At 65.1% G+C, this 24,577-nt stretch overlaps 4 protein-coding genes and 2 non-coding genes across 6 annotated transcripts in view; all 6 read right to left on the bottom strand.

Annotated features, from left to right (window-relative positions):
- Positions 1-5,071: 5,071 nt before the first annotated feature.
- On the bottom strand, positions 5,072-8,436 carry LOC119708665 (olfactory receptor 52B2-like). Its single transcript, XM_038155286.1, has 2 exons — positions 7,783-8,436; positions 5,072-6,214 (listed from the first exon to the last, which is right to left on the bottom strand). The coding sequence occupies exons 1-2, from the start codon at positions 7,895-7,897 to the stop codon at positions 5,202-5,204; spliced, it is 1,128 nt and encodes a 375-aa protein (XP_038011214.1). The 5' UTR covers positions 7,898-8,436; the 3' UTR covers positions 5,072-5,201.
- A 2,759-nt stretch (positions 8,437-11,195) lies between these two features.
- RPS11 (ribosomal protein S11) lies at positions 11,196-13,858 on the bottom strand. Its single transcript, XM_038154494.1, has 5 exons — positions 13,732-13,858; positions 12,941-13,072; positions 12,674-12,749; positions 11,616-11,745; positions 11,196-11,369 (listed from the first exon to the last, which is right to left on the bottom strand). The coding sequence occupies exons 1-5, from the start codon at positions 13,744-13,746 to the stop codon at positions 11,246-11,248; spliced, it is 477 nt and encodes a 158-aa protein (XP_038010422.1). The 5' UTR covers positions 13,747-13,858; the 3' UTR covers positions 11,196-11,245.
- LOC119710647 lies at positions 11,453-11,541 on the bottom strand. The gene has a single exon (XR_005259594.1). It is a non-coding gene; the product is annotated as a small nucleolar RNA SNORD35 (small nucleolar RNA).
- Positions 12,510-12,593, bottom strand: LOC119710654. The gene has a single exon (XR_005259595.1). It is a non-coding gene; the product is annotated as a small nucleolar RNA SNORD35 (small nucleolar RNA).
- Positions 13,859-14,784: 926 nt separating the features above from the next.
- FAM160A2 (family with sequence similarity 160 member A2) lies at positions 14,785-22,968 on the bottom strand. The gene is made up of 14 exons (XM_038152521.1): positions 22,893-22,968; positions 22,497-22,538; positions 20,818-21,068; positions 20,493-20,741; positions 19,729-20,115; positions 18,997-19,155; positions 18,830-18,916; positions 18,539-18,706; positions 18,314-18,393; positions 17,953-18,125; positions 16,387-17,319; positions 16,139-16,317; positions 15,731-15,893; positions 14,785-15,368 (listed from the first exon to the last, which is right to left on the bottom strand). Exons 3-14 carry the CDS (start codon positions 20,953-20,955, stop codon positions 15,097-15,099), a joined length of 2,988 nt encoding a protein of 995 aa, XP_038008449.1. The 5' UTR covers positions 20,956-21,068; positions 22,497-22,538; positions 22,893-22,968; the 3' UTR covers positions 14,785-15,096.
- Positions 22,969-24,259: 1,291 nt separating this feature from the next.
- The window catches only part of LOC119697711 (F-box/WD repeat-containing protein 7-like), a 4,796-nt gene continuing 4,478 nt past the window's right edge, over positions 24,260-24,577 (bottom strand). The window contains exon 7 of the mRNA XM_038128804.1: positions 24,260-24,502. Within this exon, the coding sequence (XP_037984732.1) occupies positions 24,260-24,502 (243 nt within the window). The remainder of the gene's footprint in view (positions 24,503-24,577) is intronic.

Genomic DNA, 24,577 nt, shown 5'->3' with positions numbered 1-24,577 from the left:
TCAGCATCTGCGCCAGGCAAACAGCGACAGAGAAGAGGGTGGGCAGGGAGCAGGGGACACCAAGGGTCTGGGGCAGTGGCAGGGGCAGGGAAACGGGCTAGGGGCTGCCCTCCCTCCCTGCAGAGAGCAGGACCCAGCTCCCAGCAGTGCGCCCAGCACGGAGAGCCCTCTCCAGCCCAGGTATCCCCCAAGGGGGAGGACAGGACAGGGATCCTGGCTGGCTGGGTGCTGATCTGCAGCACACCATTCCTCACCTGCAGGAGCTGGGGAATCGCAGAATTGCACAAGGTTTGGGCTGGGGGGACCTCCAAGTCTCTTTCCTTGCACCCCCTGCCATGGCAGGGACAGCTCCCACTGTGCCAGGGGGGATCCAGAGCCTGCCCAGCCTGGCCCTGGGCACTGCCAGGGGGAATCCAGAGCTCTCTGGGCAGCCTGTGCCAGTGAGGGTGTGGGGAAAAGGCCAGGGAGCAGCTGGATGAACCCAGGGGAGGTGGGTTCTGCTCCTGGCACAGACACCTTGACTTCTGGGACACCTGTGAACTGGGAATAGTAAATTCGGGGCGGTTTGCTTTATCAGGGTGCCCCCGCACTGTCCTGGCTCCTTCATGCTGCCTGGGAGCTGGCCTTTCTGCTGCTGGAGCCTTTGAGACAGGAGCAGCTCCTGCCTGCAGCTGCTGAGCGAGAGCAAAGCCCAGAATCAGAGTCGCTGGGGCTGGAAAAGCCCTCCCAGGCCAGCGAGTCCAGCCATCCCCGCAGTGCCAAGGCCACCCGTGACCCATGTCCCCAGGTGTCACATCCACACAGCTGGGAAATCCCTCCAGGGACGGGCACTCCAAACCTCCCTGGGTAGCTGTGCCAGGGCTGCACAGCCCTGTCTGAGAAGGAATTTTCTCGATATCCCCCTGAGCTGCCCTGCCCAGCCTGAGGCCGTTCCCTCTGCTCCTGTCCCTGTTCCCTGGCAGCACAGCCCGACCCCCCCAGCTGTCCCCTCCTGGCAGGGACTTGTGCAGAGCCACAAGGGCCCCCCGAGCCTCCTTTGCTCCAGGCTGAGCCCCTTCCCAGCTCCCTCAGGAATTCTCCAGCCCCTTCCCAGCTCCCTCAGGAATTCTCCAGCCCCTTCCCAGCTCCCTTCCCTGCCCTGGGCTCCCTCCAGGAGAGCCACTCTGGCTATGCCAGGAGAACAGTTAAATCCCGGACAGGCAGAAACAGCAGTGCCAGCCTTGCTCTGTCCCCCAGCCCTGCCCCAGCCCAGGAGTGCCCGGGCACAGGGTGGGGAGGGGGCTGTGCTCGCCCTGAGGGGTGGGGAAGGGCACAGGGAGCTCACCCGGCGGTGTCCCTGGGCGTCTCCTCCAGCTGCACTCGCTAACTGCACTGTGCAGACCCCAGGCTGCCCTGGAGACCCTCAGCCAGCCCTCACCACCCCATCTCTGGCCGCAGTCAGCCCTGCACAGCTCACTCCCTGCCCCTGGGTCGCAGGAGGCTCCCGGGGCTGCGCTGGGCTGGCAGGGACCTGCCCCGCAGGCGAGCTCTGCCCCTGCTCTGCCCCTGCTCTGCCCCTGCTCTGCCCCTGCCTGGAAGTGCTGTAGGACCCAGAACTGGTTTAACTTTTTGGGAGCCACGGTGGGGAGGAAACTGGGAGCTGTGAGCTGGAGATCAGCAGGTATTCCTGCTAAAAGCCTCTGAGGTGATTTTGTCCCCATTTCTGATTTTTGGAGCACTAGAACTGGACCCTCTAGGAACCTGCAGAGAGCCTCGGCAGGGAGTTGCAGTGAGCAGCTTCCTGGCTGCCAGCACCCTTCAGGGAGCTGTTGGGGACCTTTGGGGCCAGCAGGAATCTCCAATCCATGAGATCAGACAGTCACCCAAAACTTTCCCCCCCCAAGGGCGAGTCACCATCTCATTCCAGGCAAGGAGGTGGTGCTGTTCATTATCCGCTGTCTGTGAAGTGGGATTGTGTCATAGCAAGGTAGCAGAACCATAAAGAAAGGCTTCATAAAATCAAGCCTGCTCTCCTGGAACCAGGGGCTGGCCTGGTCAAAGCCAGCCCTGTGCAAGCTCCCGGGTGGAAGCAGTCCTGGTGTGAGCAGGTCGCTAGCACAGCAATCTGCTCCCGGGAGAAGAACAAGGAGCACTCCTATAAACTGTGAGATGGAAAAATGAAAACTGTCTTTCACAAAGGTACAGCCCGGGGTTTGAGAGACCAATCAATACAGAATAACAACTTGTTATTAACCAGTGAAGTAATTGGCAAGAAAGGTCCTGACCAATTGGAGTCACACACGAGGTCTGTAAAAATTATATAAAAACTAGTTACAAACAAAGAAGAGGCTTTTCCCACCGTGAATAGAGTCCGTGTGATTTATTCCCACGGGATTTTATTAAATTAACATTGCACAGAATGATGGAATCATCCTGGTTCTCCCCCTGCCATGGCAGGGACACCTTCCACTGCCCCAGGCTGCTCCGGGCTCCATCCAGCCTGGCCTGGAACACTTCCAGGGATCCAGGGGCATCCTGGCCCAAGAGCTCCCAGGGGGCTCCTCCCCCATCCCAGGTGGGCTCCGGGCCCCAGCCGCTCCCTGGCACGGAGGGGGACCCTCCCCCTGCCCATCCATCCCTGCCAGGAGCTGTCCTGCCCTTTGCCAGGCGGAGATGAGGGGAGAGCTCAGAGCAGGGAGCTCTGCTGCAGATGAAGGACAGTCACCCAGCCCCACTGTCTGTGAGCAGCAACAAAGCTGGGAAAGGGCCCTGGAGCCTGGCACAGCCCGAGCTGTGTCCTGCAGCACAGCCACCCCACCCGGGAGCGTTTCAGACACACGAGAGCCTGCCTCACCCAGCCCGGGCTCCATCTCCACTCCAGGTGCAGGCTCAGCTCCTTCTCCACTACAGAAACATCCACTGCGGGTTCCTCAGTGACTTCCACTTATTTCCCAAAGATTTCTGAGATTCCATTTGCCTCTTCCATTTGCTATGTGAGAAAACCAGGCACTGAAATTAGGGAATAATGGAAAGGTGGAATGGTTGGGGTGGTTAAAGCTCATCTCATTCTAACTCTGTGCCACAGGCAGGGAGCCTTCCTCCCCCCCTTCCTCCCCACCAGGCAAAGATCCCTGTAATCCAAACACACTTACAAAAGCCATGAACTGAGCTAAAAACACAATGGGTGTCTCCAGATTTGGAAAAAAAAAAACAAACAAACAAATTAAGGGAAGGAGCTGTGGTTTCCCACCCAGTGTGAGTTATTAAGCTGACATTTTAACCACCTTGAAATATAAATCTCCCTGCTTGGCTGGCTAATGCCCCATTAGGCACGGGCCCCTGGCCAGGAATGGCCCGGCTGGTGATTCATTGACTCGGGGACATTTCCCTGGGCAGTTTCTCCTGGCCTGGCCCCACCTCCAGCCAAGGAGCAGAGCAGAGAGTTCAGAGCCGCCTCCTCCATGGTGTGACACCATCCTGGGATAGCCCAGGAGCAGACAGATCCATAGAGCCGTGCGGGCACAGAACAATTTGGGCTGGAGAGGACCTCAAATCCCATCTCATCCCCCCCCTGCCATGGCAGGGACACCTTCCCTGTGCCAGGCTGCTCCCAGCCCCATATATTGACAAATCCGGGGGGCAGCTCAATTGTTCTCAGAGCTGTGGGCAGCTCTCCTGACACATTTTCCTCCTCACAGCTCCATCTCCTATCAAAAACCACATGGCTGCTCTGTGCAAACACTCTTTTTTTTCCCCCTTTTTGCTAAGAAAGCCAACGCAAACAGGAGCGTTGTGAGGACATTAAAAGCCAGTGACAGCAGCAGCTTTTGTACCAGCCCCGTTATCTCCGCTGCTAGACAAACAGCCTTTAATGAACAGACTTTCATTTCCCCTGTGCCCGTCACAGGGTGCCACCTTTGATCAAATCAGAGGCAAATAAAACAAAAAGAAAAAATGTGTTGCAAAAGTGAAAAACTTTTGGGGGGTTTTGATCTGAAACCGTGAATCTGTCTCTTCCCCTTTTCTTTTGAGCAGCGTCGCTGGTGTGGCTGGAGCAGAGCTGGCTGGGTTAGCTCAGCTCCTGTGTCATCCAGGTCTGAGCGCTCCCGCTGTGCCCACGGCTCCTGCCCGGCACCAGAACATGGGGTTTGACCAGCCCCAGCCAGGCTGGCCCCACAGCAGGGCCCTGATGCAGGGCTCAGCCTTTCACGGAGCCCAGATCCTGGCAGAGCCCTTCCCGGGGCCGCCACCCCTCCAGTGAGACCCCTCCAGGCGAGGCCCAGGTGTGCGCGGTGCTTTCCCCGCCCGGGCAGGTCCGAGAGGGCTCTGCAGCCCGGCCAGGCTGTGGGACCCAAGCGCTGGCTGCCCTCGGGGCAAAGGGGCATCCTGCAGCAGCGGCTGACCTGCTCCCTCATCAGAACACACCCGACCCCGGTGGGGCCTCACCGTGACACTGGGGCAGACATCCCACTCCTGCCCGGCTGTGAGAGCTGAGGAGCCTCCAGAAGGGGCTCCCTAAGTGCCAAAACTCCCTGGTCACTGCCTGGATGAGGCAGAGCTGTACTGCCAAGACAGAAAGCATCCCTGTGGGATGTGGTGGGTGCAGGAAACCGCCGTCCCTTTACACAGCACTCTGAAGGCTTGCATTGCATTTGGGAGTCACGGTTTAAGGGAAATGTTTCCCCCAAACACGGGACAATACAGCCTTTCCCAAGCTCTCGGGGCGCTTCGGCAGGGAAACACCTTCAGCAGCAGGGAGTGCCAGGGTCCCTGCAACGAGGGCAGGAGGACGAACCGCTCTGTGCCGTGGTGAGCCCTGTGGGGCCCATCCAGCCACGCCTGGTGTGCCGTGCTTCAGTCTGGTGACCAACGAGGTGCCCATGGTCTGCCCTCTGCTAGAAAGGTGAAGGACCAGCAGAAATGAAGCTGTGGGACAGCAAGCACAGCCAGCTGTAGCAGGTGACGGCGAGCCAGCAGGTGTAAGTGCCTGGATGCTCCTCAGCTGAACCTGCCAGTCTCTGCCAACAAAGGAAATTGAGGGGAAGCAGCTCCAGGAGAAACCGGCAGCAGGGGAGACCGCTGATGAGCCAAGCCCATGTTCCCAGAAATCCCACCTCCTTCAGCTTCCCTGGAAGCCCTTGTGCAAAGCAGCTCCTCCAGGCCAAGCAGTGCTGCCGCCTCGGTGCTGCTTGGCAGACCCCGTCCCACGTCCCCTCCCCTGCTCAGCACCGGCCCCCCCGGCCGGGGCAGGGACGCTCGGCGCCCGCGGGGCACAGCAGGCGGGTGACGCGCTCCCGGATCTGCCGGGTCCTGGCCCCGTACACGATGGGGTTCAGCATGGGCGGCACCACGACGTAGAGGTTGGCCAGCAGGATGTGCGCCTGGCTGGGGACGTGGCGGCCGAAGCGGTGCGTGAGGAAGGAGAAGAAGGCGGGCACGTAGAACATGAGGATGACGCAGAGGTGGGAGCCGCAGGTGCTGAGCGTTTTGAGGCGCGCCTCGCGGGACGGCAGGCGGAACACCGCCCTGAGGATGAGCGCGTAGGAGGCGGCGATGAGCACCACGTCCAGCCCCGAGGAGAGCAGCGCCGTGGTCAGCCCGTACCACACGTTGGCCCTGATGTCGGCGCAGGCCAGGCGGGCGATGCCCATGTGCTCGCAGTAGGTGTGGGGCATCACGTTGTGGCCGCAGTAGGGCAGGCGCTTCAGCAGGAAGATGGGCGGGAACATGATGCAGAAGCCGCGGGCCACGGCGGCCGCCGCCACCTTGGCGATGGCCGAGGGCGTCAGGATGGCCGCGTAGCGCAGCGGCGCGCACACGGCCACGTAGCGGTCGAAGGCCATGGCCAGCAGCACCGAGGACTCCACGATGAAGCTGAAGTGGGTGAAGAACATCTGCGTGACGCAGGCGTCGAAGGAGATCTCCCTGGCGCTGAACCAGAAGATGGCCAGCATTTTGGGCACGGTGGTGGTGGACAGCAGGAGGTCGGAGAGAGCCAGCATGGCCAGGAACAGGTACATGGGCTCGTGGAGGCTGCGGTCCGTGGCGATGAGGAAGAGGAGCAGCAGGTTGCTGAGCACGGCCGTGAGGTACATCAGGCAGAAGGGGACGGAGATCCAGATGTGGGACTCCTCCATGCCCGGGATGCCCGTCAGCACGAAGGTGATGGGGTCGAAGCTGCTCTCGTTGAGCTCGGACATGGCGTGCCCGTGCTCAGGCTCGGCCTGACTCGGCTCTGCGCAGGAAGGAGAAGGGATAAACCACCCCGTGAGCCTGGGTTTGCCCATGACACCTGACAGGTGCTGCAAAAAGGGACACAAGTGACAAGGCTCCTGCCTTCCGCCCTGAGGGTGGCCTCGCTGTGTTTTGTACAAAGGACCCTGTTTGTTCTGCCAGTCCTACAAAGCGTGTCTGGAAGGAGAACATCTCTGCTCTCCCACTGCCCCTGCCAAACAGGTCAGGCCTTTTTCCAGCCCTGCTTTATCCACTGCCACAAAACCCTTGTAAAAGTCAGAGAAACAGTCGTAAAAGTCACCCTCAGCCTTGTCCCAGTCAGTGGCTCCATCTGTGAGCACACACAGTGTCTCTGTTGGGACTACAGGTTCCCCCAGGGAGGGGAAATGACACAGTTTCTGACCCTGCTCACACCAAAGTTCCTTGTAAAATCCCAAATACAGGAATAAATCCTTCCCCAGTAGCGATGTTGGGCACTGTCTGGGATGTGACTGACGCCCAACTGCACCCCTGAGGGCTGTGTCCACCCGTCACACCTCTCACTTGGAGCCCCTTTAGGCACGGGAAGGGGCTCCAAGGTCACCTTCTGCAGCCTGAGCAGCCCCAGCTCTGCCAGCCTGGCTCTGGGGCAGAGGGAGCCCTTTCTTTTCCTGCCTTTTGCTTCATTCCTTTTCCACCCCTTCATTAAGCGGGGCAAAGACATGGTGGACTGCACAGAGTGGTCCTTGGACAAAGAAATTCTGGCCCAGAACAGAAACACCCCAAGGAGACACCCCAAGTGCAGAGCTCTGCGCTGATGCTGGGCCCTGGAGCCGGTCCAGGCTCGGAGCTCAGTTTTCCCAGTCCCTGGAGCACCATCCCCACCTGGAAGCACTGTCCCATGACTGACGGCCTGAGGGCATCTTTGAAGATTTGAATAATGCAAGCCAGCCAAGCTGCAAATCCTCCGCAGAAGCTTTGCCATGGGAAGGGCTCTGAGGAGAGTCCCTCCACAGGGCTGCTGGGCTTATGAGCTTCCCCCATCTTAGCCCAGCTCCCGTTCCCTGTGTAAACTCCATCACACATCAGAAAAGCTCCAGGCCAGGGCTGGGATGGAGGAAAACCAACTGGATTCGGACCAAAGATAAACCTTTCCTGCCTGCAGCCTGATTTACTTTCGTGGCCAGCAGCAGGTACCCAGCCAGACGTGTTTGCGTTTCTAAGCGCTTCCATTAAGGACTCTCAGCTCCCAGAACCAGAAGTCCACAGCAAACATGGCTCAGGGCACAAAAGACCTTCAGCTCACGGCAAATATTTGTCCAGTCGCCTCTTCCACTTGCAGACCCGTGTCACCCGGGTGAATCGAGCCGGTGTGGGTCCAGAGCAGGGGATTAAATCTGCCTGGGCGCATTCCCAGGCTCCAGCACCAGCCTGGGAATGTGCGTGGGCTACAAAGCAGCTCAGCAAGGCTTCCACCTCCACTTCCCAGAAATATGGAAATCTATTCCTCTCACACACCGCCGTGCTTCCCTTCAGTCTCTTCAACAGAACCGCTGCCCCAGCCCCAGCGTTCGGCGTGGAATGACTCACCGAGCCCCGCGCTGGCAAGAGGAGCCGCAGCCCCGGGCGGGGCGAGCCCGAAGCCCCCCGTGCTGCCAGGGCTGGGGGTGCCGATCCTTCCCTCTGCACCCCTCAGCAGCAGCATCAGTCCCTCTGCAGCTGGGGAGGTTTAAATTGCCGGCGCATTAACCATTAACAGCAGTTAACACTCGGTGAGGCGTTTCCTGCTTTTCCAGCATTTGCATGCCGAGTGGTTTTCCTCTCCTTGGGCACCCCCTGGGCCGGGCTGTGAAGAGCTGGGCAGGAGATGGGCACAGCCAGGGATCCGGGGCATCCTGGGTGTCGGAGAGCTTTATCCGAGGCAGGTGAACATTGTCCCTCAGCAGCCCCCTCAAGCTGCCGGGTCCCCTCTGCCACCCGAACCCAGCCCCTGGGCACTGATCGACCATCCCGATTGTAATTATCCTGAGGATCGTTGATCAAATCAACAATCCGAAATCATTACTAATCCACAAAATCATTAACCCTAACCCCAGCCCCTGGGCACTGGTCGGCCACCCCGATTGTAATTATCCTGAGGATCATTGATCAAATCAACAATCCACAAAATCATTGTTAGGAAGGGATTGTTCCCTGACAGGGTGGGCAGGCCCTGGCACAGGGTGCCCAGAGCAGCTGAGGCTGCCCCTGGATCCCTGGCAGTGCCCAGGCCAGGCTGGACACTGGGGCTGGAGCAGCCTGGGGCAGGGGAAGGTGTCCCTGCCATGGCAGGAGTGGCACTGGGTGGATTTTAAGGTCCCTCCCAACAAATCAGAATTGGGGAGCTCCACCTTGGAATCACAAGCCCCTCAGATCCACAGATGTCTCTGCCTTTGGGAACTGTGGACAGAAAACAGAGGTGCCACGGTCAGTCCAAGGGTGGCACATTCCCATTTGGTGGCAGGGAGAGCACGAGGAGCCCCTTTGGCAGCTGGGGCAAAAGCAATGAGAGTAACCGAGCTGCCCGGCAGGGGAATTCATTCCAAAGTGTGCCAGCCTGGAGGGAGCTGGGTGGGCACGGGGCTGAGGATGTGAGTCCTCAGGTGATGGAATGGGGGCTTTGCTCCCTGCTGGCAAGCTGGGCTGGCTGAGGGCCACGGAACAGCCACCACCCCTGGGCCATGGATCAGGCCAGGCTGGCTCTCCCATGCCAGGCTGGAGCTCTTTGGAGCCATAGGTGGTGCCAGGCTGGCTCTCCCGTGCCAGGCAGGTCTCCGGGGACACGGACTGTGCCAGGCTGGCTGGCCCCGTGCCAGAGCATCCTCCTGTCCCCACAGCCCCAAAGGCAGCAGCTCCTGCTCTGCAGCAAAGGGGGAAAAGGACAAAGTGCCCCACTCCTGCCACAGGAAGGGACTGGTCCCTCAGCTCTGACCCTGACGATTCTGTGATCCTTTGGCTGAAGGTAAAACCCAGGAGTGGGAAAATGGGGGTCCCCAAGGGGACACGGATCACTCCCCTCACCACTGCTGGGAGCTGCTTCCCCGAAAAAAACCAAATCCAGCAGCTCTGAGCATGTCATGAGGGTTTAGGAGGGATTAGGAAGGGATTAAGAGGGAAAGCTTCTGAAATGAGCTGTCCCTGTGCCAATTCTGCAGGAGCAGCAGGAGCATCAGGGACCCACAGGCCCCAGCAAGGCTCGGGGCAGGGGAACACCGGCACCCCAGCTCAGACACCCCGGTGAAATCACAGTTTGGGGTTAAAACAGGCCTGTTGGGGTAATCCACAGGGGAGGTGCATTAGCCAGATAAATCTGCTTAAGGGAGTGAAGGAGGAGGACTAATCACCCCGGGATGAAGGCTTGGGATAATCTCCCAAGGAGCAAATAATTGGGCATTAAGGTGTGGGGGATGTAGGCTGCAAGCAGCCTGTGCCCCTGGGGGCTTCCCTGTGGGAACTGTGGGGGAGAACACCACAAACCCTCCGTGCTGCAGGGCTCCTGGGGCTCCCCTGGCCGGGACCCTGGCTCCGCCTGGGAATGGGCACTGCAGCTTTGGGAAATCTGTCACACGCTGGGCCTGCCACAGGCACCCAGCAGCACCAGGGCAGCCCGAGGCAGGGCTGGGAACGGGAGGGGAAGGACAGGGACCATGAGGGTGGGCCAGGAACAGAGACAGGTGAGACAGGCGTGCTGGGAACGGGAGAGGAGGGACAGGGACCATGAGGGTGGGCCAGGAATACGAGGCTGCACAGCCCAGCCTGAGCACCACTCACCTGGCTCTGACCGCAGGTAAAGGTGTCCCCGGGCTGGAGTTGGGACTCATTCCCAGCATCCCCAACGCCCCAGAGAAAAATGCCAGTGGCATTTGGCCATGGGAAGGGTCAGCCCAGGGCAGCTGAGGGCTCAGGAGCAGCCACAGCAATCATGGCCAATGAGGTTTTCATCACCAGCAGTCTGGGGGTCTCAGTGCTGGGGGGATTCAGCTGCCCCCACGCAGGAGCTGGGGGTCTCACACAGGCAGGGTCCCCCCTGCTCCCCTTCAATTCCGACTGGAGCTTCATGCCCAGGGCAGTGACATCACCCGAGGCTGAAACTGGGAATTGTTCCCGAGACCAGGGTGACTGGCAGGGCACAGGGATCCCTGTGTCCCTCCCAACTCGGGGGGTCCCACGATCCTCTGAAGTGGGGGATGAACCCCAGTGCACTCATGGCACTGGACAGGACCCCCAGCCAACTGGGAACTCCTGCTCGCTGTCCCTGGACACCAGGTCCCTTGTCCTGCACTGCTCCCCAAGTTCCAGTGCATGTGACAGTCCCGTGGCTATGGCAGGACCAGGAACGAAGGCACGGATGTGACCAAGCCCCAAAAATCTGAATTTACTTGGAATTGTGTGCACTTACCCAAACACTGAGCTTTCCTTCAGGAGCCTGAGCAGGAAGAGTGGCTACAGCACTGGCCCACAGCCAAAGGTGTGGGACTCACCTGGAGCAGGCGGAGGCAGCCAGAGGTCATGGAATCAGCCTGGGCTGAGGGGCCTTTACAGCTCATCCAGCTCCACCCCCTGCACGGGCAGGGACAGCTTCCACACAGACCAGGGTGCTTCAGGTCCTGTCCAAACTGGCCCTGCACACTCCAATGTGAAGGTGACACCGCCAGAGCTGCCACCAGTGCCCAACCACTCACTGCAGCTGAGAAGGACCCTCAGGGCCACAGCTGCCAGGGTCACCACCAGGTGACCTCACATTCTGAACTGCTACCAGAGCCACACGCAGCACCTGCTGCAGCAGCACTGGGAAGGCAGGCACAGCCCAGAACAGACCAACACTGACCTGGGGCACAGCAGGGGACAGCAGCAGCTGCAGCGTCCCCTTCTGCAGTGACCTGTGCCCCAGCAGCACACACCTGAGCCCACCCGTCACCAGTCCCAGTCTGCGCCGCACGCAACTCATTCAGCTCACACACAGGTGGTTCCACCTTCCCAACATTTATTCCTCCCACGCCTGTCCCCACAGGTGTCAGAACTTCTGGAACTGCTTCTTGGTGCCCGCAGCCTTGGTCACCTTGAGCACGTTGAAGCGCACGGTCTTGCTGAGGGGGCGGCACTCGCCCACTGTCACGATGTCCCCAATCTGCACGTCCCTGCAATGACATCTGGGGGTCAGGGGGCTCCGAGGGCTCACCTGTCCCTCGGAGCCTCCTCGGGGACAGCAGCGCCTGGAACCTGCCCGGGTTCAGTGGATGCCAGCGGCACTGTCAGCAGCCCCTCACGGGGGCACTCTGCAGACCATCGTGAGTTTGAACATCATCACCTGTGAGCAGGCTCTGGGCGAGCACGGGCTCTGTGTCCCCGCCAGGTGTGGGGACAGCCCGGGGACGGGCACGCACCTGAAGCAGGGGGACAGGTGCACAGACATGTTCTTGTGGCGCTTCTCGAAGCGGTTGTACTTGCGGATGTAGTGCAGGTAATCGCGGCGGATGACGATGGTGCGCTGCATCTTCATCTTGGTCACCACACCTGAGACACGGGGACACACCTGAGACATGCGGGCTCCACGGAGACTGCCGGGACCCCCGCGGCCCCAGGGATCCCTCCTTACCTACTGGCCGCTCCGTGGAGCCACAGCCTGTTTCTGTTACAAACCCCACCAAGGCTGTTTGCTGATACCCTCCCTAGCACTCCCCACACCACCCGCCCCTGGGAATCCATAAACCCAGAGGGTTTGGGAAAGCTGCAGAGACAGGCCTCAGAGACAGCAGAGCTGTGACTGGGGCTGAGCAGCAGCCATGAGACTGGCCAGCACACAAATTAACAAAGAAGTACAAAAGTAAGGACATTGGAACAATGGTCTGTGTACTAATGCTTGTCTAGAACAACTCCCTGAGCTGCAGAGAAGTCTATCCAGAGATGTTACGAAGTTCTAAGCTCAGTAATGGAGCTCTGTGCATTTTATCCTAAGGCTCACAGGCAGGTATTGTATTGGAAATGAGCAAGCATTGTTTAACCAAAGGGAGCTGTGCTTGCAGTGATTTTACAGAGCCACTGTCAGTGTGCTTCTGCTGTGTGTGATTGGGCAAATTCTTACAGAGTGAGTTGGAACATTAAGCTCTTGGTCTGTGCTGGGGATGTGAGCTGCTGGCACCTTCCCACTGTCACACCCATGCAATGAGAGCGATGCTGGAAATGAAGCAGCTCAGGGCACGTTCCAGCATTCTGTCCTGTTTGTGACCTGTACACGGCCCCCTGCCAGCGATCCCTGCCCTCCAGCACGCCTGGTCCTGTCAGCTGCATCAGGGAAGCCGTGTGGCAGTGTCGTCAGGCCCGCGTGGGCTCGGCAGACCATCGTGAGATTGGCATCATTTGCGGCTCCAGGACCAGGGCAGGGTTACCTGGGCTACCTGCCCCACACCTGCCACGGGACTCCTCTGGGCACGCTGCAGCTCACCTGAGAGGATGCGGCCCCGGATGGAGACGTTGCCCGTGAAGGGACACTTCTTGTCGATGTAGGTGCCCTCGATGGCCTGCAGAGACAGGGGGTGTCAGGAGGGCAGACACAGCCCATGTGCCCCCAGAGCCCAGAGAGCACTCAGGCACAGGTGGGGAAAAGCCACCAGAGGCCTGGGTCCCAGCAGCACCGCCAAGGCCACCCCTGAAACGCCGCACCCACATCGGGCCCACCACGGCCCCCAGCGCCGAGCCCAGGCCCCCTCACCTCCTTCGGGGTCTTGAAGCCCAGCCCCACATTGCGGTAGTAGCGGGGCAACTTCTCCTTGCCCCCCTCGCCCAGCAGCACCCGCTTCTTGTTCTGGAAGATCGTCGGCTGCTTCTGGTAGGCGCGTTCCGTCTGCGGGGGGGACAGCGCGGGGGTCAGCACGGGGCAGCCGGGCCCCGGGGGGAGCCGAGACCCCCGGCAAGGGGAACTCAGCACCGAGAGTGAGCCCGGCCCCGGGCACCGAGCCCCCACAAGAGCCCGGAGCCCCCAGACCCTTCCCCCAGCGCCAGGACACTGGACCCTCCGCCCTCCCCCAGCCCCGGGGCACCGAGGCCCGTCCCCAGCTCGGGGCACGGAACGCTCTGCTCCCCCGCCCCGCACCCGTGGGGCACCGCGATCCCGCCCCCCTGCCCCGCGACACGGCAGCGCCCCGCAGGGTAAAGCCCCGGGCACGGAGGGTTCCGATGTGCTGCCCCGCCACCTCGCCGTACCGAGAGCCGCCCCCGCCCCAAAGCCCCGGCCAATCGAGACACCCCCGCCCTCGCCGGCTCCGAGATTCCGGCCCCGCTTCGCTCCACCGGCCCCGCGGAACGGATCCGCCGCGGGGAGCGGGTCTCCACACCGCGATCCGCCACACTCCCCTCATCATCCTCCCCACTGCCTTAAGGCACCGAGCGCCCCTCCCCGGTCCGGGCCGCCTCCCCCGCGGCCCCAGCACCGCTGGGCCGGCATCACCCCCTGAGGGTCCCCTTCAGGGCCGGGCCGGGCCGCGGGCCCCGCGCAGCGCCCACCTGCGTGTCCGCCATCTTGGCGAGCGCGGCCGGAAAGAGGCCGCGGCGCGCGCGGGGCGCGGGTTAACCCGGGGCGGGGCCAGGGGCAGGACGTGACGTCACGGAGGCGGTGTGACGCATCCGGGCCGGAAAGGCGGGAACGGCTCCGGAATCGCTGAGGGGAACAGGAACGGGAACGGGAGCGGCCCCGAGAGCCCCCGCTGTGCCCTCCGTGTCCCACAGCACTCAGTGCCACCTGCAGGGGACACCTGCAGGGATGGGCACTCCAAAGCTGCCTGGGCAGCCCCTGCCAAGGCCTGAGCACCCTTTCCATGGGCAAATTCCTGCTGCTGGCCAAGCTGAGCCTGCCCTGGCCCAGCCTGAGGCCGTTCCCTCTGCTCCTGTCCCCGTTCCCTGGCAGCACAGCCATTCTCCTGGCACTGCCAGGGGCACGGCTGAACACAGCTCACCCCACTCTCCTCCCGGCGCTCCTGCACCGTGCAGCTGGAGGAAAGCTGAGGACACTGACTGAATAAACACATGAACTGCTGAAATCCAGACGTTCTCCAGTCCCTGTTCCCACAGGTCACACAGCCAGCGGGTGTTTAGGACAGAGAATGGGGTCACCAGAGGGCTCGGTGTCCCCAGAACCCCCAGGGTTACCCCAGTGGGTATCTCCCCGCTGGGGCTCCATCCCCTTCAGACTCATCCCATCCTCATCATCTGCATCTCCACCCTCACCCCAGGAACAGTGTGAAACCTCTGGGTGAGGGCCAGGAACGGGTCCTGGGGGTGTCCCCGGGGGTGTCCCTGCTCAGTGCTGGACGGGAACTGTGGTGGCACCTGGGGGCCAGGGCACCCCACACCTGGGGGACCAGTGCTGGCACTGCTCCACGCGCTGCCTGCTGTCCCTGACAGTCACAGCCTCACGCCAGGGCACGTGGCTGCCCCCACAGATCCCCACAGACCCCCAGCCCTGCGGGGGGAGCAGGCACGGGCTGCCTCAGACCAGCAGGAGCAGTTACCTGGGGTGCCGCGGCCAGCCCCCAGCCCCGAGAGCTGCACACTGGGGGAGGCGGTGCCCTCAATCAGACCCTTTATTCCAAGGGTTGTACACAGCACAGACACGCACCCCCTCCCCATGCACAGCCCCCCCGGCCCCACGCCCCGGGGCTTGCATAGAGAGCGGCCGGGTGGGGCCGAGGGGGCAGAGCCAGCCCGCCCCGCGCCCCCCGCCCTGCGAGCCCGGGGGCCCCAGGGTCCTGCCCTGCTCCCCGGCCGCGGGCGGGCCCGGCCGCCGTGTCCGAAGCGCAGCCCGGCCTCGGCCCGGCGCCGCCCCAATAAATTAAAAAGCTCCGAGTCCGGGTTCCAGAGGGGGCGCGGGGGTCACTCCTCGGGGGGCTCGGTGAGGAAGGGGGAGGTGACGGCGTGGGCCTGGGCGATGGCGGCCAGCTCCTTGAGGAACTCGCTGAAGATGACGGCGCAGTAGACGGCGTTGCGCACGCGCAGGGCCTCGCCGTGCCGCGCCGGGGGGTTCAGGGGGTGCAGCCCCCCGTCCCGCAGCCCCTGCAGCGCCAGCTGCGCCGCGTGCCGCGCGCGGGTCGGGCTGTTGGCGTGGCGCAGCAGCAGCTCCCCCAGGGACGGCTTCCGGCTGCGGGCTGGGGCACACGGCACGGTCAGGGACGGGGGACGGGGTACGGGGGGCACCCAGACCCCGGCGCAGCCCTCAGCTCCCCCACACCATCTCCACCCCTCCTTATGACACAACACACAACCCCCAGGCCCCCTCCCCAGTCCCCGCGTAGACCCCACACCCCACCCAGACACCAGACTCCCAAAGCAACCCCCAGCCCACCATGCACAGCCAGCCCCTCGTACAACGAGCCTGCCCTACACACTGCAGCCCCCAGCTCCCCGTGCAGCCCCCACCCCTGCCCTACACACTGCAGCCCCCAGCCCCCCGTGCCAGTCCCAGCTGCCTGCAGAGCCCCCAGCCCCCCAGCCATGGCCATGTCCTCACCCAGGGTGTCCGTGCGCCGCAGGGCAGGGACAGCCCCGGGCCCCTCAGCCCAGTCCAGCCGTCCCCGGGCAATCAGGTACTTCTTGGCCTTGAAGAGCAGCGCTGGGAAATCCTCTTGAGTGGCAGCAAAGCTCTCGATCTTGTTCTTCACCGAGCCCAGCACCTGCAGGACCACAGGAACAGGGGTCTCCATCAGGTGGGGAGCTCCCTTTAGCACAGGGTACCCCAGCAGGAATGGGGGGGTCTCAGCAGTAACAGGGGATCCAGAGGAGGTTACAGCCATGGGGGACACGGGGCAGGGGTGGGCTGGGCAGCACAGGGCAAACTCAGCGGTCTTGCAGTTAAAAAGGGTTATTAAACCCTTTCCAACACCTTCCCATGAGGGCAGGGGCACCCCAGGGGCCATACCTGGAGCAGGGACTTGACGCTGGGCTGGAAGACCATGTTGGTGTTGAGCAGGAAGGAGCGGAGCAGAGGCTGGGGGTAGCAGGCCAGCTGGGCCACCAGCCCCGTCAGCAGGAAGTTGACATACAGCGAGTTGTGGGGCATGTTCTCCAGCTTCCCAAACAGCACCGACACGAAGGGGCCTGGGGAGGTGGCGGGGTCAGGCGGGGCCCCGCAGGCAGCTGGGACCCTCCCTGCACCCCCGTGCCCACCTGTGAAGGGCTGGCTGGGGGGCGGCCCCACCGCCCGCGGCGGGCTGGCCACCACCTGCGCCAGGGGGTCTGGGGGCCGTGGCGGCGCCCGCCCGCCGCCCGCGTCCCCCTCGGGCTGCGCGGTGAAGCTGGCGAAGGCCTCCTCCTCCTCGTGGGACAAGGGCGGCTCAGGGGGATCCGCGGGGGCGGCTGGGGTCCCCCCCACGCCCCCGTTCTGCATCTCGGCCTCAATCTCCCGCAGCTCCTCCGTGAAGGTCTCGATGGAGACGCCGGCGCCGGGCGGCTCGGCGGGCGCGCGGGCCAGCAGCTCCTCCAGCAGCGAGTCCACCGAGGGCAGAGGCTCCCAGCCAGGGGGCTGCGCCCCAGGGGCCCCGTTCGGAGCCCCCCCGCCGCCCTCCCCCTCGCCCTGGGGGCTCCGGCGCACCTTCTTCACCACCACGTCCCCCTCGGGCCGCCCCGGCTGCGCCGCCCCGTGCGCCCCGTTCAGCAGCGTCCCCCCCTCCCGGGGCTCGGGGCCGGGTCCCCCCGCCCCGGGCTCATCGCCCCCGAGGGGCCCCCCCGGCGCCTCCCGCGCCCCCTCCTCGGGCAGCCCCCGCTTCTTAGTCCGTGGGGTGGGGGGCCGGCCCGGGGGGCTGTCGGGGCCGGGGGCGCGGGGCTCCTCGCCGTCGTAGGGCGCCGACCAGACGCGGCAGGCCCAGGCGCAGCGGTCGATGCTGCGCCGCGCGTCCCGCAGGTACTCCAGGTAGTTCCTGTCCAGCTCGGCCACCTCGTCGCGGGGGCCGGGCCGCGGGGGGCTGCCCGCGGGGGGCCCGGGGGAGCGGGGGGCAGCGGGCTCGGCGGGCGCCGCGCTGGCCTGGCGCATGAAGAAGGAGAGGCGCGACGGCGTGGAGGGCTTCGGGGCCGGGGGGGCGTCTGCGCCGGGGCTGCCGTGGCCTGCAGGGGACACGGGGTCAGCAACGGGGTCAGCAATGGGGTCAGTAATGGGGTCAGCACTGGGGTCAGCAACGGGGTCAGCACCGAGCCAGGCCTGGTGGAATTCCAGGTGCCGTGGGGATGTGGCACGAGGCTCAGCACGGAGCTGGCCGAGGAATGGGTTCCCAGAGGCTGCAGGGGGGGCACAGGGGAGCCCAGTGCCAGGACAGGGCTCGGGTCCGTGGATGGCATGGCACGGGGCACTGTGCCAGGATGGGGTGGGCACGGGGCTCGAGGTGCCACAGGAATGGCACCAGGGGCTCAGCGCTGGGCTGGGACACGGTCCAAGGGGACAGGAAGGCAGAGCTCAGCAATGGAACAGATGGGGCCATAGAAATGGCACAGCTGGGACTATCAACAAGTTGGAGCAGGGGTGGGTTACAAGTGGCCATGGAGACCCCAGGAGAGGGCTCCACACAGAGCCAGGAGGGGGACGGGGTCTAAGGGGCCACAGGGACAGCATGGGACAGCTCAGTGCCCAGCCAGGGTAGGAAAGGAGTGTGAGGGGCTGCAGGGATCCTGGGAGAGGGCTCAGTGCCGGGACAGGGTCCAAGGGGCCGCGGGGAGGGTCTCTGGGGGGCCGCAGTGGCGTACCCCTGGCCCGCGAGGGGGGCTCCTCGTCCCGGTCGCGGGGCGGCGGGGGGCTCTCGGGCCGGCAGCAGCGCGGGATGAGGGACAGGAACTTGGCCGCTGTCTTGCCGTAGATGTCCAGGTCCCGCACCGCCCGCTTCTGGCTCAGCATCACGTGGCTGCAGGGCAGCAGGTACCTGCGGGCAGGGCGGCACAGGGCAGCTGCAGGGGACACACGGGGACCCTCCACAGGACCCCAGCCCCTTCAGAGCGGGGCAAAAGATGAGGCTGCCTCACACCCACGTGCCCACCTGGGGGCAACTGCCCAGGCCCATCCCAGAGGAGCCCCAGAGTGGGCCAGCAGCAGGTGACCTCCCCCCCTCACCTGAGCACCAGCTGCAGCATCACATCCTCGCAGTTGAGGCTGAGCAGGGTCCGGAAGAGGCTCAGGGACACCATGCACAGCTGGGGACAGGGCAGGGCGTCAGAGGGGCAGCGCAGCGGGCAGGAGGCAGTGCCACCCACCCACGGCAGGACAGGGGAAAGGGATGGGGACATTGGGGACGGGATAAAGATGAGGACGGGGATGCTGGGGGGCCGTGGGGCTCACCCGGGAGTTGCTGTTGATGCGGCCCACCAGCGTGTCCAGGATGGTGGTGTTGTCGTGCCGGTGCAGCAGCACGAAGCGCAGGAAGGTTTTCAGCAGCGCTGTCTCGCTGACGCTGCGCAGGAACAGGTCCAGGTAGGCCGTGCTTGCAATCATCTCCTCCACCGAGGTCTGCGGGAGGGGCACGAGCAGCTGGAGCCGCGGGGACGGGCGCCACGGGGCCCTGCCCACCCGCACGGGCAGCGGCACGGGCAGGAGACCCCCATGCCACGCCTGCTGCCAGGGGCCCCTCACCTTGTGCAGCGCCGGCCCCATGACGGGCACGAGGAACCCGTTGTGGACGTAATCCACCAACTGCTTCTGCACCAGCGGGTGGGCGACCTGAGGGGCCGCAGGGGGGTCAGGCAGCCCGCTACGGGGCTGGGAGCCCCTCTCAGCTCCTCGCAGCCCCCCATCCCCACCTGGATGACGGCATTGCAGAACTCCAGCGAGTTCATGAAGAGGACGAGGGAGGAGACGCCGATCCAGTCCTCGCGCCGCAGGAAGTGCCAGTCATCTCCTCGCACCTCGATCTTGCGGGGCAGGGAGGAGTACAGGGCGCTCAGGCCCGTGGCCAGCACCTGGGAACACATGGACTTGACTGCCCCGCAGCCCCTGCACCTCCGGCCGCTGCACCCCATCGGCTTCCCCAGAGCCCAGGAACCTGCCCCCCACAAACCTGCCCCACTGCGGCGCTCCAGGCAGGGCAGCTGGGCTGGGCCCTGGCCACCACTGACCCCAGGGAGTGGCTTCCTCATCCCCAGCCCAGCGCTGGGCCCTCCACCATCTCCAAGCCTCCCATCACCACCAAGTCCCCCCATCGTCTGCAAGCACCCTGTTCCCAGGCCCCTCATCCCCAAGCTCTCCATCATCTCCAGGCTACCTGGAGGCTACTTGTCACCGCCAAGCCCCCTATCACTTACAGACATTCCATCACCCCCAGGTTTCCCATCATCTCCAAGCTCTCTATCCCAAAGCTCTCCATCATTTGCAACCTCTCCATCGCCCAGCTTCCATCGTTCCCAAGCCAGGGCAGGACTTCTCCCTTTAGGCCTGTCCGTGGCTCTCTTGCCCTGGCTGCCCAGCTCTGTGCCAGCAGTGCAGGGTCCCGGGGAGGCTGCCCCGAGGAGGGGCTGCCCCGCGGGGAGGCGTACCGGGCAGAAGTAGGAGTTGTCGGTGATGGACTGGGCCACGGCGCGGTTGCTGGCCGACATGGCCATGATGAGCAGCAGCGCGTCCCGTGCCTGCTGGCCCCGCGCGCCCTCGTGGTGGATGAAGGGGATGAGGAGCGAGAAGATGATGAGGTTGGCGGGGCCCTGGTCCGTGTGGCTGTGGAAGAAGAGCTCCAGGATGGCCGGCTCGCGCGCCACGGAGACGCAGAGCTGGTTGAGCAGCAGCACCAGGCTGTTCTCCAGCGGGGCCGAGGCGGGCTCGGCGCACACGCTCAGCAGGCGCAGCAGCGGCGTCAGCACCGGCTTGTGCCGCAGCAGGGGCTGCCGGGCCTGGCTGATCAGCATCTCGTACAGCTTCAGCTGCTCCACCTGGGCACGAGACACGGCAGGAAAGGTACAGGGACCACCCGGTCCTGCTGTTCCTCCAGCACAACCCATCCCCAGGTGCCACATCCACATGGCTGTGAAATTCCCCCCAGGGCTGGGGATTCCAGCACTGCCCTGGGCCATCTGCGACAGGGCTGGAGGGAATTCCTTCCATGAGGAATTTCCTCCAGCATCACAGAGTTTTCAGGATGGCTCGAGTAGTCTCAATGCCAATCCAACCTGAACTTGCCACGGGACAGTGCCCTACCCTTGGCCTGGCTGACCCTCAACCCAGCACCTTCACCCTTCGGATCCAGCCTGTCCCAAGCCCCCCACAAACCCCCCAGCAGTGCAGACCCCTCTGCTCCCCTCACTCAGACCTTCCTCTCCTCGGTGAAGTCGCCCTGCAGATGCCAGCACAGGAGCCGCTCCAGCAGGTTCTCAGCAGCCACAAACTCCAGGATGGGCCCGCAGGCCGTGTCCCCGTCCCCCTGTGACCTGTCCTTGTCCCCGTCCCCCCAGGGCCGGTCCTCAGCCAGCAGGTTCAGCATCTGGTAGGTGTTGTTGCGGACGGCGCTGAGGTCATCGGGGGCCGGTTTGCTCCCGCGCCGCTCCAGGATCCGCAGCACCTGTGGGAGGGGGCCTGGCAGTGGGGGCTGGGGGCTGCAGGGGCGCGGGATCCTCGCTGCCCCCAGCCCCACTCACCTGTGCCCAGTGGTTCTTGAAGACCATGAGGCAGGTCTCGGGGTCGGCGGTGACGGGGGGCTGCAGGCTGGCGCTGCGGGGGGCTCGCTGCCCGCCCGCCCGTGGGGTCAGCTTGCTCAGCCAGCTCATCCTCTCCATGGGCACGGGGTCACACACGGCACCGGGGCGCCCCAGCCGGGCTGCACGCGGCCTGGCACCACCGCGGGGGCACAGCGCAGCGGGCGGGGTGCCAGGGTCCCCTCTCCATGCTGCTGCAGGGAGAGGGGCGTCAGAGAGCCCAGCCCAGCCTCACGGCCAGCAGCAGGGGAAGAGGAGGGAAGCCAGGAGGGGAGAAAGTCAGAAGGAAAGGAAGGCAATCGAGAGGAAAGGCAGGCAGGACAGACAGCAGCGGGAGCTGGGCCGGGCAAGCGTGCTGGAGCAGCGGTGGCTGGAGGACTCTGGATCCCAGCCCTGCTCACACCCAGTCCTGGACTTTAAACTAGGAACTGGCCCAGCACGGGTGTGGGGCGTACCCAGCAGCCACAGGGACACCAGGACAGCTGGGACAGCTGCCCACCCCCATGCTCAGCAGCACCCACGGCCCACGACAGCGCTGCCAGGATATTTATAGTGCCCCGTGCCCCAGCACTGCCACTGCAGGCAGCAGCACAGCACTGAGCACCGAGGCCCAGGGCCGCAGCGCCGCTGTGCCTGGGGCAGAGACACCACAGGGGCCCCCCAGGCCCCCACCAGCATGTGGGGAGGGCAGTGGCTTTGAGAGCCACAGCCCTCGCATGGCGCTTGAGGAAGTGAAAGTGCCATTGAAGACACCCCAAACCACAGGGGCAGGAAGGGAAAGTGGCTGAAGCTGGGGCAGTGGGACACAGCACGGGCAGGGCCTGTCTATTTATACCCGTCCCACCCACAGCCAGCGCTCGTGTGGCTGCTAAAGTTAGAGCCACGGAATGCCAGGGCACTGCCAGCCCTGCCACCCAGCAGGAACACCGAGGCAAAGCCAACAGTGTGGCACACTGGGGTGTCCCTAAGCAGGGACCCGTGTGACACGCGGCCAGAGCCATGCTGGTGGGACAGGGACACCAGCTGCCACCACTTCTGTCCTGGTACCAGTGCCCCTCACCCCAAGCTGGCTGTGCCTGTCACATGCCAAAGGACACAGCCACCGGGACACAGCACGGGGCCGTGGCACCACCCCAGTGTCACTCAGTGTCACCCCGGTGCCACCCGGACAGGCTGCGGTGTGGGAGCACCCTCTACCCAGGCAGCAAGCGGCCAGAGCACTGGGGGTGATCAGGTGCCACCAGAGCAGGGAAAGGGACACTGCAGGCAGGGACACCGAGGCCACAGGGACACCAGGTGCCACCAGGACAGGGACAGGGACACGGGGGCCCTGCCACCGTGGGCAGAGGATGGCACCCGGTGCCAGGAGGTTGTGGCCCCTCCGATGCACCCGGGAACCGAAGCACCGTGCGGGGGTCACCGAGGGGTCGCCAGGGCGGTCGCCGGTGGTCCGGGCGAGGCGAGGGGCTGCCCCGCGCCGGGGCCGCGGTGCCCCAGCCCGCGGAAGGTGCTGCTCGCTTGGGCATCCTCAGCCCCGGAGCCACGGAGACACCGGGACGCCCTCAGGCCCCGGGGTCACGCGTTAGCGGCACCCCTGGATGCCGCGGGGCCGGGCCGCCTACCTGGGTCAAGGTCGCGGCGGTCCGGTCCCGTCAGCGCCGCACCTGCGGAGGGACAGGAGGCGTCGGGCGCGGGGCCGGAGCCCCCCGGGACCCGCGGGCCTCCGCGGGACGGGGCCCCTCGCCCCTCGGCGCTGCGGCCCGCTCGGACCCGTCCCCGCCGCGCCCGCTCACCCTCCACACCGCCCGGGCCGGCCCGGTCCCTCCGGCCCCGCGCGGCCAAGGGCGGGCGGCGGCCCGGGCACCCCGGCTCCGCGGCACAAGGGCGGCTGGAGCTGCCCCGAGGCCCGCCCCGCTCCCCGCACGCCCCGCTGCCGCTGTCCCCGCTGGCGGCGTCCCCATTGCCGGTGCTCCGGCGCCCCCCGGCCGCTCCCGGTGCGCCCCGGCGCCGCCGCTCACCGCCCGCCCCCGCCACGGGCCCCGCGCCGCCGCCGCCATCTTCCCGCCGCGCCCGACGCACCGCGCGCGGCCCCGCCCACCGGGCACGGGCACGCCCACCGCGGCACGGGACACGCCCACCGCGGCACGGGACACGCCCACACACCTCTATGGGCGTGGCCTCTCCGGGAAAGCCCGAGCGCTCATTGGCTAGGCCGTGAGTGGGGCGGGGCCGAGGCGCGCGGGAAGCGGGACCCGGGACCCGGGACCGGCGGTACCGGGACACCCCGGCACCCGGTACCCGGTACCCTGTGCGAGCAGCCCCCGGAGCGGGGCATCCCCAGAAGTCGGGACGCCCTCCGAGCCGGGCAGCGGTAACCGGGTACCCAGGTGCTGGGAGTCCCGGCACCGAGAGCCCCAGTACGGGCACCGCTCGGAACTGGGCACCCCGCCGGCCCAGCCACCTCTGAACTGGGAACCCCCGCAACCGGGCACCCCAGTACCGGGTAACCCTGCACCGGATAACCCCTGCACACTGCACTTCCCGGAACTGAGCACCTCGGAATCGAGCACCCCGGTGCCGGGGCCCCCCCCGAATCCCTCTCCCGGGCACCCAGAAACGGGCCCTCCCTGGCCCGGGGCTCCCTCGTGCCGGATAACCTTGTGCCGGGCACCCCTGCGCCAGGCAGCCCGTACCAGGTGCTGGGAGCCGCCGCCGCCTCGGCACCGGGCGCTGCCTGGCACCGGCTGTTGTTCCTGAGGCTAACCCGGGCCCGGCACACCTGGCACGGCGGCTGCCTCAGCCCAGCTGTCCCAGGGGCCAGGGGGTGCCCTGGGGACCCCTCGTTGCCAGGACACGCCCGATGTCGCAGGAGCCGCGTGGCCGCGTCCCCCGGAGGAACCACGCCGGGCACCGGGGCAGGCGGCGGCACCGGGCAGGTGCTCAGGTGCGCAGGACCCCCGGCCCCCGGGACGCTCAGGATCCCACCGGGACCCTCGGCCCGGGCTGCAGCCCGGCAGCGCCTCGGGAGCCATGGCCACAGCCCGGGCTGGCACCGGCACCGGACACGGCACGGGGTGAGCGGGGCGCGGCTGGGGAAGGGGCGCCGCGGGGACCCCCTGAGTCCCACCGCTGCAGGGGGACCGGCTGAGCCCTGGAGCCACTGGCAGCCGGGCTGAGCACGGGCAGAGGGGTCCAAAACGGGGGCAGAGGGATTCCACAGGGGGACGGGGTGACCCCCGGTCCCTCTGTGACCCCAGCCAGACTGCCACCCCCGGAGCTGCACCCTGGATCCCAAATGGGGACAGGGTGACCCCCGGTCCCTCTGTGCCCCCAGCTGCTCTGCCACCCCCCGGAGCTGGACGCTGGACCCCGCCGGGGACTGGCACTACAGATGGATCAGCCTCATGGTGCTGCCCATCCTGTACAACTGGGTCGTCCTCATCCTCAGGTGCGCGGCAGCAGGGTTGGGGTGGGGGTGGGGGTGTCCTGGCCCCGTCCCAGGCATGCCTCGTGATGCCATGCGTACCCCAGGTGCTGCTTCCCCGAGGTGCAGGAGGCACACGCGGGGCTGTGGCAGGCCCTGGACGGGCTCAGCGACGCACTGTACCTGCTGGACATCGCCGTGCACCTCCACACAGGTACGGACACACAGACACACCCACAGGGGTGTACAGACACAGGGACACAGGTACAGACACACAGA

Source organism: Motacilla alba, chromosome 1 (genome assembly GCF_015832195.1).
Source record: "Motacilla alba alba isolate MOTALB_02 chromosome 1, Motacilla_alba_V1.0_pri, whole genome shotgun sequence".
NCBI classification, from domain to species: Eukaryota; Metazoa; Chordata; class Aves; order Passeriformes; family Motacillidae; genus Motacilla; species Motacilla alba.
The sequence above is the reverse complement of the archived record's forward strand: the minus strand, read 5'-3'. Positions and strand labels throughout refer to the sequence as shown.

Bases quoted from the DNA above. Each gene is read 5' to 3' on its own strand.
- LOC119708665 (XM_038155286.1), bottom strand. From the start codon at position 7,897: ATGCTGCTGCTGAGGGGTGCAGAGGGAAGGATCGGCACCCCCAGCCCT. The intron at 6,215-7,782 runs GTGAGTCATTCC...CTTCCTGCGCAG, and splicing joins TCTTGCCAGCGCGGGGCTCG to AGCCGAGTCAGGCCGAGCCT.
- RPS11 (XM_038154494.1), bottom strand. The intron at 11,746-12,673 runs GTGAGCTGCAGC...CCCGTGTCTCAG, and splicing joins CCGGGGCCGCATCCTCTCAG to GTGTGGTGACCAAGATGAAG. The intron at 11,370-11,615 runs GTGCGTGCCCGT...ATGTCATTGCAG, and splicing joins CACCTGTCCCCCTGCTTCAG to GGACGTGCAGATTGGGGACA.
- FAM160A2 (XM_038152521.1), bottom strand. From the start codon at position 20,955: ATGGAGAGGATGAGCTGGCTGAGCAAGCTGACCCCACGGGCGGGCGGG. The intron at 15,894-16,138 runs GTATGGCCCCTG...GTGGTCCTGCAG, and splicing joins GCGTCAAGTCCCTGCTCCAG to GTGCTGGGCTCGGTGAAGAA. The intron at 15,369-15,730 runs GTGAGGACATGG...CGTGTGCCCCAG, and splicing joins GCGGCGCACGGACACCCTGG to CCCGCAGCCGGAAGCCGTCC.